The sequence below is a fragment of the Microcaecilia unicolor genome, chromosome 1 (genome assembly GCF_901765095.1).
Source record: "Microcaecilia unicolor chromosome 1, aMicUni1.1, whole genome shotgun sequence".
NCBI lineage: Eukaryota > Metazoa > Chordata > Amphibia > Gymnophiona > Siphonopidae > Microcaecilia > Microcaecilia unicolor.
Window position 1 is genome coordinate 116,264,647 of NC_044031.1, and position 13,661 is coordinate 116,278,307.

General features: G+C 43.1%; 1 protein-coding gene across 6 annotated transcripts in view; it reads left to right on the forward strand.

Moving 5' to 3' along the window:
* Positions 1 to 13,661, forward strand: part of NSUN6 (NOP2/Sun RNA methyltransferase 6) — a 104,830-nt gene that overhangs the window by 66,219 nt on the left and 24,950 nt on the right. For all 6 annotated transcript variants that reach the window (XM_030189926.1, XM_030189925.1, XM_030189924.1 and 3 more), the window contains exon 8: positions 8,217 to 8,336. In XM_030189926.1, the coding sequence (XP_030045786.1) occupies positions 8,217 to 8,336 (120 nt within the window). The remainder of the gene's footprint in view (positions 1 to 8,216; positions 8,337 to 13,661) is intronic.

The following is a 13,661-nucleotide window of genomic DNA, read 5'->3' on the forward strand; positions in this document are numbered from 1 at the left end:
TTCTCTACAGTGTCTCTGTAGGTCTCCTCTGTTTACCTCTTTGTCTCCCTCAGCTCCTCCGCTATTCTAGCCTCAAGAGAATGGACCCATTCTCTGAGAGCTAGGAGCTCTTTGCATCGGGCACACACATATAACTTCTTACCAACTGGGAGATAATCATACATGTGACACTCAGTGTAGTAGGCTGGATAGCACCCATCTCACTACTGAACACTGTTCCTTTTCAAGATTTTCCTCCACGAACTCAGAAAAGAAGTATTTGTTGAGTTTGTCTGTTTTTCCTCCTCATTCTTCATATAGTGGTTATCATCATCTTTCAGTCTTATAATTCCTTTTCTAGCTTCCCTCTTTTCCCCAACATACCTAGAAAAAAAAATATATATATATATACACTAGTAAAAAAGGCCTGTTTCTGAGACCAATGAAACGGGCACTAGCAAGGTATTTGTTTTCTGCAATTAATGTTTTGAAAGGGATTGTTAGGATAAATGTTTTGTCATGGTAATGAATAGTTTACATTGTTGTGTTATGTCTAATATCATGTGTTTCTTTCTTTTTTTTGTTTGTTTGTTTTATTGTTTTGTTGGTTGTTATTTAATTGTATTTATAGGATTTAGTAAAAGGGAGTGAGAGAGAGGGTGTGGCAGGGGGCTTGGAAGGGGGTCAGCGTTGGTGTGGGGGGGATTTGGGCGTGTTGTTGTTGGCTCATATTAGTGTGGTGCTGTAGTGTGGGGGTTTTTTGGTTTAAGTGGGGGGGGGGGGGGGGATATCCCGTGCTGGCAAAATGAGAGGAAGTTGCGGGTGGCTTCGAGGGTGGTTATTGTTGCAGGGGTGATATATATATATATATATATATATATATAGAGAGAGAGAGAGAGAGAGAGAGAGAGTGAGTGTGCATCTCTCCATGTTCTGCATCAGTGTGTGTGTGTGTGAGTGTTTTTTAGCAGGGTTTGGGGGGGGAGGGGTGCGGTGGTTGTGTGTGTGTGTGTGTGTGTGTGTGAGAGTCAAAGATCATGTGTGTCACAGAGAGAGTTTGTGTGTGTGTGTAAGTGAGAGAAGGTGGGGCGGACTGGGAGGTTTGGGGCGAGCGGGTATGGCAGCGGGCTGGGAGGGGGGGTCAGCGTTGGTGGGGGGGGGGTTGGCCGTATTGTTGCTGGCTCGTATTAGTGTGGTGTTGTAGTGTGGGTTTTTTTTTTTTTATAATTTTGTTTTAATGAGGGAGGGGTTGGGGGATGTCCCGTGCTGGCAAAGTGGGAGGAAGTGGCGGCTGGCTTTGAGGGTGGTTATTTTTGCAGGGGTGATATATATATATAGAGAGAGAGTGAGTGCGCATCTCTCCATGTTCCGCATCAGTGTATGTGTGTGTGAGTGTTTTTTAGCGGTGTTTTTAGGGGGGGAGGGGGCGGTGGTTGTATGTGAGAGTGAAAGATCATGTGTGTCACAGAGATAGATTGTGTGTGTGAGAGAGTGTGTCTGTCACAGAGAGAGTTCGTGTGTGTGTGTGTGTAATTGAGAGAGGGTGGGGTGGACTGGGAGGTTGGGGGCGAGTGTGTTTTTGTGTCATTTTGTGTGTGTCTCACAATGACGGGGGGAAGGGGGGCCAGGGTGGTGAACTGAGAGGGTGTGGCATGGGGCTTGGAGGGGGGTCAGCGTTGGTTGGGGGGGGGGGGGGGTTGGCCGTATTGTTGCTGGCTCGTATTAGTGTGGTGTTGTAGTGTGGGGGTTTTTTTTTTAATAATTTTGTTTTAATGGGGGAGGGGTTGGGGGATGTCCCGTGCTGGCAAAGTGGGAGGAAGTGGCGGCTGGCTTTGAGGGTGGTTATTGTTGCAGGGGTGATATATATAGAGAGAGAGTGAGTGTGCATCTCTCCATGTTCCGCATCAGTGTATGTGTGTGTGAGTGTTTTTTAGCAGTGTTTTGGGGGGGGGGGGAGGGGCGGTGGTTGTATGTGAGAGTGAAAGATCATGTGTGTCACAGAGATAGATTGTGTGTGTGTGAGAGTGTGTCTGTCACAGAGAGAGTTCGTGTGTGTGTGTGTGTAATTGAGAGAGGGTGGGGTGGACTGGGAGGTTGGGGGCGAGTGTTTGTGTTTTTGTGTGTGTCTCACAATGACGGGGGGAAGGGGGGCCAGGGTGGTGAACTGAGAGGGTGTGGCATGGGGCTTGGAGGGGGGTCAGCGTTGCTAGGGGGGGTGCGTTTTGGCCGTGTTGTTGCTGGCTGGTATTAGTGTGGTGCTGTACTGTGCTTTTTTTTGTTGTTTTGGGGGGGGGGGGGGGGGTTGGGGGGGTGTCCAGTGCTGGCAAAGTGGGAGGAAGTGGCGGCTGACGTATCCTTCAGACCATGTTGTTTTGTTGTGTGTTTGTGTGCTGGAGAGCTGGGAGGGTGTGTCGTGTGTGTGGGAGGGGGGTTGTGAGTGAGGCAGCGAGTGGCTTGCAGGGGGGTTGAGTTTTTGTCTGCTTTTGGGGGGGGGGGGGGGTTGCGTTGCTTGCGAGCTGGGAGGGTGTGTCGTGTGTCTGGGAGGCGGGTTGAGAGGGAGACGGCGAGTGGTTTGCTTCATTGTGTGCTGGCGAGCTGGGAGGGTATGTCGTGTGTGTGGGAGGCGGGTTGTGAGTGTGGCGGCGAGTGGCTTGCAGGGGGATGGATCTTGTGCCTGCTTTTTGGGGGGGGGGGGCTTGCTGGCGAGCTGGGAGGGTATGTCGTGTCTCTGGGAGGGGGGTTGTGACTGAGGCGGCGAGTGGCTTGCAGGGGGGTGAAGCTTTTGCCTGCGTTTTTTTTTTGGGGGGGGGGGGACCGTTGCTGGCGAGCTGGGAGGGTGTGTCGTGTGTCTGGGAGGGGGGTTGAGAGAGAGCTGCTAGTGGCTTGCAGGGGTGGGGTAGCGGCTGCAGTACCGGCAGTGTTGATGTCGGCGACGTTAGGCGCAGACTGAGGGTAGGGGTGCGGCGTATGTTATCAGGGGTGCTTTTCGCCGGCAACATGTGTCTCTGTGAGAGGGTTACCCGGCAGTACCGGCTGTGTTGATGGCGGTTGTCTGTGAGAATCTGTGTCTGGGCACGCGGGTTGTGCTATTTTGTTGAGTCCATTGGTGTGCCTCGTGCTGCTATCATGTGGTTGGTCAGTGCTGCGTGTGACGTACCAGGAAGTATGTGACGTCAATTCAGGAGATGGATATAGCCTTACTGGCAGCACGAACCCTTCAAACCTTCACTGCCACGGAGTCAGCTTCAGAACGTTGGAGGTGCTTTTTATTATATAGGATATATTAGCACCTATCTTTATATCTCTAGGTATTTTTCTAATGCCTGTGCTTCTCCCAACCATATTTCTCTTTGCTTTCTTGAGTTTTATATGGTATTCTTTGCTGCGTTCCTCCTCTTTCATTCTTCTTTTTTTCATGAATTCCACGTCTTTTAAGGGGGTTTTTCAGCCACTTGTTTGGAATCATGTTGGTTTCCTTTTTCTCTCCTGCTTTTGTTTACTTGCTTACTGAAATATCTGTTACCATATAGTTCCATTCAGCTTGAACCACTGTTTTTGCATTTCTCTTATGCCCGTCCATCCCATGCTCTCTTTTTTTTTTTTCTTTCTTTTTTTTCAGGTACCTCGGCGCCCCCCCCCCCCCCCCCCCCCCCCCATTTTACTAAAGTCAGCATGTTTGAAATCCAGGACTGACTGGCTGACTTAGTTTATTTATTTAGTTTGACATTTATACCCCACATTATGTCGAACATACTCAAGTTCAATGTGGCTAATAGTAAATAAACAACAGACAAGGTTTACAAAGCCATAAACAAAATATGAAATATGGACCATTGATGGCCAGTTTTAATCTAAGATGCTCCATCAATGGATAGAAAACTCTCAAAGAGAAGAGTTTTAGTCTTTTACGAAATACCAAGTAATCAGGTTGACCCTTGATTGCCATTGGCATTGAATTCCACCACTTAGCACCCTGGTATCTAAAGTCAGCAGAGTGAACTGACTTATAACGCACTGTCTTGCAATTTTGAAGATTAAGTCTAGGTTGTCCCTAGAACCAGAGGTTATATTGCATAGGGGAATAGTTATTAAAGGCTGCATATAATCCAGTGTCATGCCATACAATATCTCAAAGACAAACACACATAATTTAAAAACAATCTTGGCTTTAATTGGCAACTAGTGCAGCTTGCATAATAATGGAGTGGCTCTATCAAAACTCGATACCTTGAGGACAAGCCTAGCTGCAGAATTTTAGGTCGTTTGTAGCCTTTTTAGGACACCCTCCTTACATCCAGCATAGATGGAATTGCAGTAATAGAACTGAGTTAAAACCAAGGATTAAACTAGCAGTCTAAATATGTGTGGTGAGAAATGTGATCTGATTCTCCTAAGCTTTGAAAGAGACCTGAAGGATTTTTTCACTACTGAGGAAACCTGAGGCTCAAATGTGAGGTGACTATCAATTATTACACCCAGTACTCCAAGCGTAGAGTCTAGGGGGTATGACACGTCAATAGTAAAATTATTATATACGCTATGGTCAAAGGGGTTGGTTACCACAAGAAATGTAGTCTTATCTCTATTTAACTTAAACTTAAATTTGGAAGCCCAGGTTTCCAACAAATCCAGACCGAGCCTAATCTTAGGGACAATTTCTGGAAGACCAGTCTTGAAAGAGATATATTTTGACATTGTCTTCGTGAATACACTTTATGTGTCTGTACTCCACTTTAGCTCTTATATCAAACGTTTAAACCATGTAGATGCATTTGATGGCCCCCTGTGGTATATCAAGTATCTGCAAATAAATAAAATACCATGTGATGATCACTACTGGCCAGGTACCTACCTGGACATTAGACATACTTTGCCCTTTGGGAGTACTAGATCTAGAGTCACCCCCTTCTCTTGTGGGTCCTGTCACTATTTGTTTGAGCAGAGCACACATCCATGATCTCTCTACTTCTTTCTGTTTCTGCAGATGGGACATTGTAGTCCATGTCTGGCAAGTTGAGATCCCTCAGCATCAACATTTTACGTTTCATTCCTAGCTTTTGAGTATCTACGAACTTACCTTTATCCATCTTCTCCATTTGTGTTGGAGGTCTGGAGGCAACACCTGTGTGGATAGAGGTTTCATTTATCTTTCAAGGACGGATCTATATTGTTTGTTCCATTCTTGAGGCTCCCTTTGTGTTTATTTTTGGGGATTTATTAACCACCTTTTATGAAGAGATGCACCCAAGGCAGCATGTAGCATGTACAGCTTGACATTGAACTTAATTTTATTAACAACATACCAATAGTGAAATGATCAAACATAACCATAAATACAATCAATGAAGTAAACTTAGAGATAGCAAATTGAATCCTAGAAATAAAAGTAACATGATATAATATCAGAAATATACACAATTAAACAGCACAGTAGAACAATAATATAATTTTTACAAATATGATAAATAGCAGCAGAGTATAAGTGATTCCTTGTAATAAGGAGCACGGCACATTCATACAACATATATATGATACACACAATGTCAGTACAATACAAATCGTTACCTAAAAGCAAATGTATTTTATGTGCAATTTTTCCATTCAATGAGGTAGACATATATTTCAGTACACTGCTGTAAGATCTTCTTGAATGCCAAACTGTTGTAGCTTCTAGAACATTCAGATACTATAGTTATGATAAATACTATGGGCTCTGTTTACTAAGCAGCGTTATAGGCGCATTAACATTTTTTAATGCGCGGTAACCATGTAAGCGCCTACATGGTTAGCGCGCACGCTAAGTGTATGTGTGTTAAAAACACTAATGCACCTTAATAAACAGGGCCCCATGTGTGCACAGTACAAATGACACACCTTAAGAGGATGCATTAGAACCATCAAATAACATAGATATGATGCTCATAATGTTGGTACAATACAAGAAAACTCCTTAATAGGCAGCTGAGGGAGCAAGTGCAGTTGAGACATACAGAGGCTTATTTTCAAAGCACTTAGACTTACAAAGTTACGTGGAGGGGCATAATTGAACAGCACCAGCCATATATATGGGCAACCATCTATATGGCTGGCGCCGCAAAGAGCGGTCCCGAATCGTATTATCGAAAAAGATGGCCAAATGTCAGAGATGGCTGGCATCGGTTTTCGCCGATAATGGAAACCGATGCTGGCTATCTCAAACCCGGCCAAATCCAAGGCATTTGGTCATGGGAGGGGCCAGCATTTGTAGTGCACTGGTCCCCCTGATATGCCAGGACACCAACCGGGCACCCTAGGGGCACTGCAGTGGACTTCAAAAATAGCTCCCAGGTGCATACCTCCCTTACCTTGTGTGCTGAGCCCTCCAAATCCCCCCCAAAACCCACTCCACACAACTCTACACAACTACCATAGCCCTTAGGGATGAAGGGGGCACCTACATATGGGTACAGTGGGTTTTTTTTTTTTTTTGGGGGGGGGGGGTTGGAGGGCTCCCATTTACCACCAGATGTGTAACAGGTAGGGGGGTATGGGCCTGGGTCCACCTGCCTGAAGTGCACTGTACCCACTAAAAACTGCTCCAGGGACCTGCATACTGCTGTCATGGAGCTGGGTACGACATTTGAGGCTGTCAAAAAATGTTTTTAACATTTTATTATTTGGGTGGGAGGGGGTTGGTGACCACTGGGGGAGTAAGGGGAGGTGATCCCCGATTACCTCCAGTGGTCATCTGGTCAGTTGGGCACTTTTTTGAGACTTGTTCCTAAAAATAAATGGACCAAGTGAAGCCGGCCACGTGCTCGTCAGAGCTGGCCTTCTTTTTTCCATTATCGGCCGAAGCTGGCCATCTCGTAACCACACCCCCATCCCGCCTTCCGTACCCTGCCGAAACACCCCCTTTAACTTTGGCCGCCTCCACGATGGAATGCAGTTGAAGCCGGCCAAAATTGGCTTTCGATTATACCGATTTGGCCGGCCATCTCCCGATTTGTGTCAGAAGATGGCCGGCCTTCTCGTTCGAAAATAAGCAGGATAGTAACCTATGGAACTTTGTAAGTCTAAGTGCTTTGAAAATGAGCCCCTATAGACAAACAAGTTGAGTAGGATGAACTCATGGTAATAAATGGATGGGTGGCTAAATTTATATATTCGGTTGCATGAGGTATGAGGAACTGATATTGGTTACAGGGTAATCAACAAGCTAATGCAGATATGGAGTGAGTGGATAGTCAGTCACCCTATGTTTTAAAGGCTTGGGAGAAAAACCAGGCTTTCACCTGCTTCCTGAAATAGAGGTAGTCTTGAGATAGGTGTAGCCCCTTTGGAAGTGAATTCCAAATTGTAGGGGCTACTCTTGAAAAGAATTATGTGTGGATGTCACAATGTGTATTTTCTTTTTTAGAGTACAGATACGTTGCCTTTTCCTCCTTTTTCTTTTTCAGTTTATATTTTGGAGTGGGCAGTTTTTCCCTTTTTCTAGTTCAGAAACCCAATTAGTAGCAGCATTCCATGATAGCAATCCCAGGGCAAGCAGTGGCTTCCCCTATGTCCATCTCAATAAGACTATGGACTTTTCCTCCAAGAAATTGTCCAACCCTTTTTTAAACCCAGATACGCTAACTGCTGTTACCACATCCTCTGGCAACGAGTTCAAGAGCTTAGAAGTTTGTTGAGTGAAAAAATATTTCCTCCTATTTGTTTTAAAAGTATTTCCATGTAACTTCATTGAGTGTCCCCTAGTCTTTGTACTTTTTGAAAGAGTAAAAATAAACGATTCACTTCTACTCGTTCCACACCCAGGCTATGAATATCAGAAGCCCAAGATATTGTAATCCCATTTATTAGAGGGTCTTCAGTTTGAGTGCTCACTTATCCTACCCATAGGATTTTACTTGTTTTTGTTTTTACTTTGGACTATATCTCCTCACTGTTTTGCTTCCTAGTCAGAGCAGATATTCGGAATCCTCCAGTTAAGTGCCACTGAATATCTGCTGCCAACCTGCACAGTGCTGTTTTAACTGAGAATGAGCTTCTGCCCAATTAAATTGCACTGAATGTTGACCCCCATATTTTAACATTGGGTTTATAATGGTGGGCCAACTATTTGACCTCCTCAGGCTATTGTTTCTGTGTATACACTGATCAAACCTATTGATGTTATAGACCATCTACTAGATTTAGATCTCAGACATAGTGGAAATGTCCAGACTGCTGTTGCCTTTTCTTCATGTCCTTCACAGAATTTGCCCTCTGCAACTGTGAGCCATGTTATGAACCCTCAACCTGGAGAAAGGATTTTAGATATGTGTGCTGCCCCTGGGGGAAAGACAACCCATCTTGCAACACTAATGCATGATCAGGTAAGAGCAGAGAATATTTTTTTTTTCATAAGGAGGATGTAACTTGGCTTTCCCAGCATGCTGTACTCCACTGGGTGCTACTGAAGGTCCTAAAACAGAAAGGCTTTTGTGCTGTCTGAATCATCTTGGAGGAATAAGAGCTTTCTTATGACAACCACAACACTAAAGTCAAGGGGTTATATTCTAGAGAATAACTATTGGAAGCATCTTTAATTTAGAATGAATTCATGTTTAGTTTTTTTTTTTTTTTTTAAAGGAGTGCTTCAGTGTGTTTTGAATAACTTATATGATGGTATTTCTTTGCAGTGATTGTAGTTTATCATTGTTTGTTTCACTAGTACTGGCTATCAGAATCTATGAAGCTGTGATCTTGTTTGTACTACTACTATTTAGCATTTCTATAGCGCTACAAAGCGTACGCAGCGCTGCACAGCGCAGCGTCTTACCCCATCCTTGGCCACCTTTAAATCTAGACTGAAAGCCCACCTCTTTTACATTGCTTTTGACTCGTAACCACTTATAACCACTCGCCTCCACCTACCCTCCTCTCTTCCTTCCCGTTCACATTAATTGATTTGATTTGCTTACTTTATTTACTTTTTTGTCTATTAGATTGTAAGCTCTTTGAGCAGGGACTGTCTTTCTTCTATGTTTGTGCAGCGCTGCGTACGCCTTGTAGTGCTATAGAAATGCTAAATAGTAGTAGTAGTTGCACAAATATAGAAGAAAGACAGTCCCTGCTCAAAGAGCTTACAATCTAATAGACAAAAATAAAGTAATCAAATCAATTAATGTGTACAGGAAGGAGGAGAGCACTTGGACGGTTTTTTTCTTCAGATTTTGTGATGTGTGTCCTTCTCTTGGACGTGTTTTTCTTACATTTCCGAAATGACCACCGCCGAGAATCGGGGATCGGGACGTGCGAGGACGCCCAAATCAAAACTATTTGGATGTCCCTTTCGATTATGCCCCTCCAGGTTTCTCTCAGCCAATTACAGCGCGTTTAGGGAGGAATGTATTAATAAAAAGATAAAATCAACTGTATCTGTTATATATCAATTGATAAATGGAAACATTATAGTTATTAATAATAAAACCATGAAAAGAGTTCAACGGCAAGAGTGCAAAAAATATGTATGAAACAGTGCTACATTTGGCAACCTGAACATTATAACGTTCTGAACTTGCTCTATGTGATATAGTGCTCCATTACACTTATGGGCTAATGTACCAGTGATACTATGATGCTGAAGAGATGTGCAAACAAAGAAATAAACTAATAACATATAAATCGGTGCTCTGTGTGCTGAAAATGATACATAAATACTTTCAAACGACTTTGAGCAAAGATGCAGAATTTTGCAATATATATATAAAGTTCAAAAATTAACATACTTAACAGTGCGCTGTGTAGAAAAAAGTATACATATAAATGTTTTTAATGTTTTGAATCTACTCTGAACTATACCGTGTTGAGGCACCAGGGGGCGTGTCAAGATGGCGGTCTAAGCTTTTGGATGCCTGTGCGATAGTGACTGAACTTTTATCTTGCTTCCCTAAATTCTACGATTGAAAAAAATGCCACATACGAAAAGAAAAGGCGTAGTGAAGATCTTACCGTCGACGGCTTCAACTGCTACACCTTTTCAGCCCACTATTGACAGATACACCACAAGCACGCCACGGGAGACTGGAGTGAGAATTCTCGCAGTGGGAGTCAATGGAGGAGCGCTGACCCCTCAGGGAACGGAAACAACTCCCTCCTCCCCAGAGGTTAACCCACCACCATGTCCCGCTGCTTTCAGGGGAAGGTCGATTAATCTTGAGAAGACGGAGAGTGGCAAATCAGGATCATTAGACGACGGCGATCACCCTAAGATGGCGGCGGAGAAAACCAACTGTGAACAAGAAGTTTCCATGGTGGTAACACTAGAAACTATCTGGAACGCTATTCAAACATTATCAAATACCGTTGCACAGGCGGCTCAAGAAACTTCATCTATTGCAACTAAATTAGATACCTTAACAGAGTCCCTGGACAAACTGAAACAAGATTCCTTGGAACAACAAGCGCAAGTTCAACAGGAGATAGTGACTTTGAAATCCACTACAGACGGAAAATAGAACGGTTTCAAAACTACAATAGACGTTTCAGTCTACGTTTACTAAATTTTCCAATGATTCCAGAAATAAGTGCAATGGAATTACTTAAGAAATATTTGACGGAAATCTTGCATTACTCACCTGATCTTATTCCTCCTATAAAGAAAATATATTATTTACCTATGCCTCAGAAATTGGGAGAGTATTACTACTACTACTACTACTTAACATTTCTAGAGCGCTACTAGGGTTATGCAACGCTGTACAAATTAACAAAGAAGGACACGGTCCCTACTCAAAGGAGCTTGCAATCTAAAGGACGAAATGTCAAGTTGGGGTAGTCTAGATTTCCTGAGTAGAGGTGTAGTGGTTAGGTGCCGAAGGCGACATTGAAGAGGTGGGCTTTGAGCAATGATTTGAAGATGGGCAGGGAGGGGGCCTGGCGTATGGGCTTAGGGAGTTTGTTCCAAGCATGGGGTGAGGCGAGGCAGAAAGGGCAGAGCCTGGAGTTGGCGGTGGTGGAGAAGGGTACTGAAAGGAGGGATTTGTCTTGAGAGCGAAGGTTACGGGTAGGAACGTAAGGGGCGATGAGGGTAGAGAGGTAAGGAGGGGCTGCAGATCGAGTGCATTTGTAGGTTAGTAGGAGAAGCTTGAACTGTATGCGGTATCTGATCGGAAGCCAGTGAAGTGACTTGAGGAGAGGGGTGATATGAGTATATCGGTCAAGGCGGAAGATAAGACGTGCAGCAGAGTTCTGAACGGACTGAAGGGAGGATAGATGGCTAAGTGGGAGGCCAGAGGGGAGTAAGTTGCAGTAGTCAAGGCGAGAAATAATGAGAGAGCGGATGAGAGGTCGGGTGGTGTGCTCAGAGAGGAAGGGGCGAATTTTGCTAATGTTATAGAGGAAGAAGCGACCGGTCTTGGCTATCTGCTGGATATGTGCAGAGAAGGAGAGGGAGGAGTCGAAGATGACACCGAGGTTGCGGGCAGATGAGACGGGGACGATGAGGGTGTTATCAACTGAGATAGAGAGTGAAGGGAGAGGAGAAGTGAGCTTGGGTGGGAAGACAATAAGTTCGGTCTTGGCCATGTTCAGTTTCAGGTGGCGGTTGGACATCCAGGCAGTAATGTCGGATAAGCAGGCCGATACTTTGGCCTGGGTTTCTGCAGTGATGTCTGGTGTGGAGAGATAAAGCTGGGTGTCGTCAGCATAAAGATGATATTGGAAACCATGAGATGAGATCAGGGAGCCCAGGGAAGAGGTGTAGATTGAAAAAAGAAGGGGTCCAAGGACAGATCCCTAAGGAACTCCAACAGAGAGCGGGATAGGGGTGGAGGACGAACCATGAGAGTGTACTCTGAAGGTACGATGGGAGAGATAAGAGGAGAACCAGGAGAGGACAGAGCCCTGGAACCCAAAAGAGGAGAACCAGGAGAGGACAGAGCCCTGGAACCCAAAAGAGGACAGTGTGTCAAGAAGTAAGTTGTGATTGACAGTGTCAAAAGCGGCAGATATGTCGAGGAGGATGAGGATGGAGTAGTATAAAAAAGGATTACAAGCTCAAATACCAATGCAATCACAGGAGCCAGGGCTTCAAGATTTTACTGCTTTCTTGGAACAATCAAGTGTAGAGGTAACAAATTGATGGACGTTATTGATTTCATTGGTTTTCGAACAAGATTTAAACGCTATTTTGAAATTTATATTTTAAAAATTCGTTAAAATTATTCTATGGAGACAAAATTTGGTTATACCCTGATGTAGTAAAATCTACACAAGATCGAAGAAGAGCTTTTCTGGCTTTAAGGGAAGAGACAAAAGCATTGGGAGCGAGTTTTTTACTCGCATACCCATGTAAATGTTTAGTACGATATCTAGATAACAAATACTCCTTTTTTTGAACCTGAGCAACTAAAATCATTTATTGATATAAAAAAGTTGGCCAAATAGAACCTAGATTATGAGAAGAATTGGAATTGTTTAGTTAACAGATTGAAATAACCGTGGTAGGCCAGGCCATTTGTCATTTAGAATTTACCTTAAAAATGTTTATTCTCCTCATATATGTTCACCCCCTCATGTGTACTTTAAATTGGTGGTCTAAGAAAGAGTTGTTACTTTCTAAGTTTCTGTATACAAGATTTAAAGCTTGTAAAAATTGCAAAATAAATAAATAAAGAACCGAAGTGTTGATAGTTACTAAAAACGAAGATTTACGAAGTAAACTATTGATGAAGAGATGTAAACCATATGCACAGGTGCGCCAGGTAACACAAGTAGACTATAAATATAACTTTATTTGAAGCGATGTAATACATATGCAAAGGTGCTACATGTAACATAAGTGAAACTTCTGATAATATAGCTTGAAGATTCCATGTACAATAGAGACATATTGCAAAATAAGCAAAGATATGATTAAAATTCATGAGTGGAAGAAAGCGGTGCTTTTGTTCTCTGATAGCAGCCATATTGTTGGTGAGCGTGTACCAGTATAGGAGATCTGTTCCAGAAATAAAAATAAGTGAACTAAACAAAACAGAAGTGTACACTAATGATGGCTCATTATCACAAATTGCAGAATTGGGTTATAATGTTGAATACTGTGGTTTGGTAGCAAGTCTGTTACTGACTTTTTCATGTGCTGACATGTTAGAAAGAAAATTGCAGTTTAGCTAATATTTAAGTTGGCAGCTTTTGTGCATTAATTAACACAAGTACTCATGGTGGTTAGTAGTTACAGTATTTTTGATTTGTTGTGCTTAGTACATGAGCTCCAGTGTGTGGTAAGTGAGGGGAATATAAGCTGCATATTGTAGTTGGTAAGGAAAGCTTCTGAGCTGTAGCAAACAATATTTAACACTTTTCATGCTTAATAAAAGTAACGTGTTTGGAGCTATTTGCTTTTATGGTTTTAAACAAATTTGCAAGCTAGGGTTCTGGAAAATATTGGCATTATCAATTTACATGGCATACATGCAAGGTGTATGTGTACATTGATGCAAATGTGTAGGTTCATACAATTATAACATAACTGTGGAATCATTTGTAATATGCCATAATAGATTTATTTTCTACTCCATCTAATTGGCAGGTGCTCATTTTGTTTAATAGAGCTATCATATCCATATAAGCTCATTGCCATTCACTTTTCACATTTATGTTGTTTGAAAATTCCAGCTTTGTACAGTGGTAAGCAAATGAAATATTATTTCAAGAAG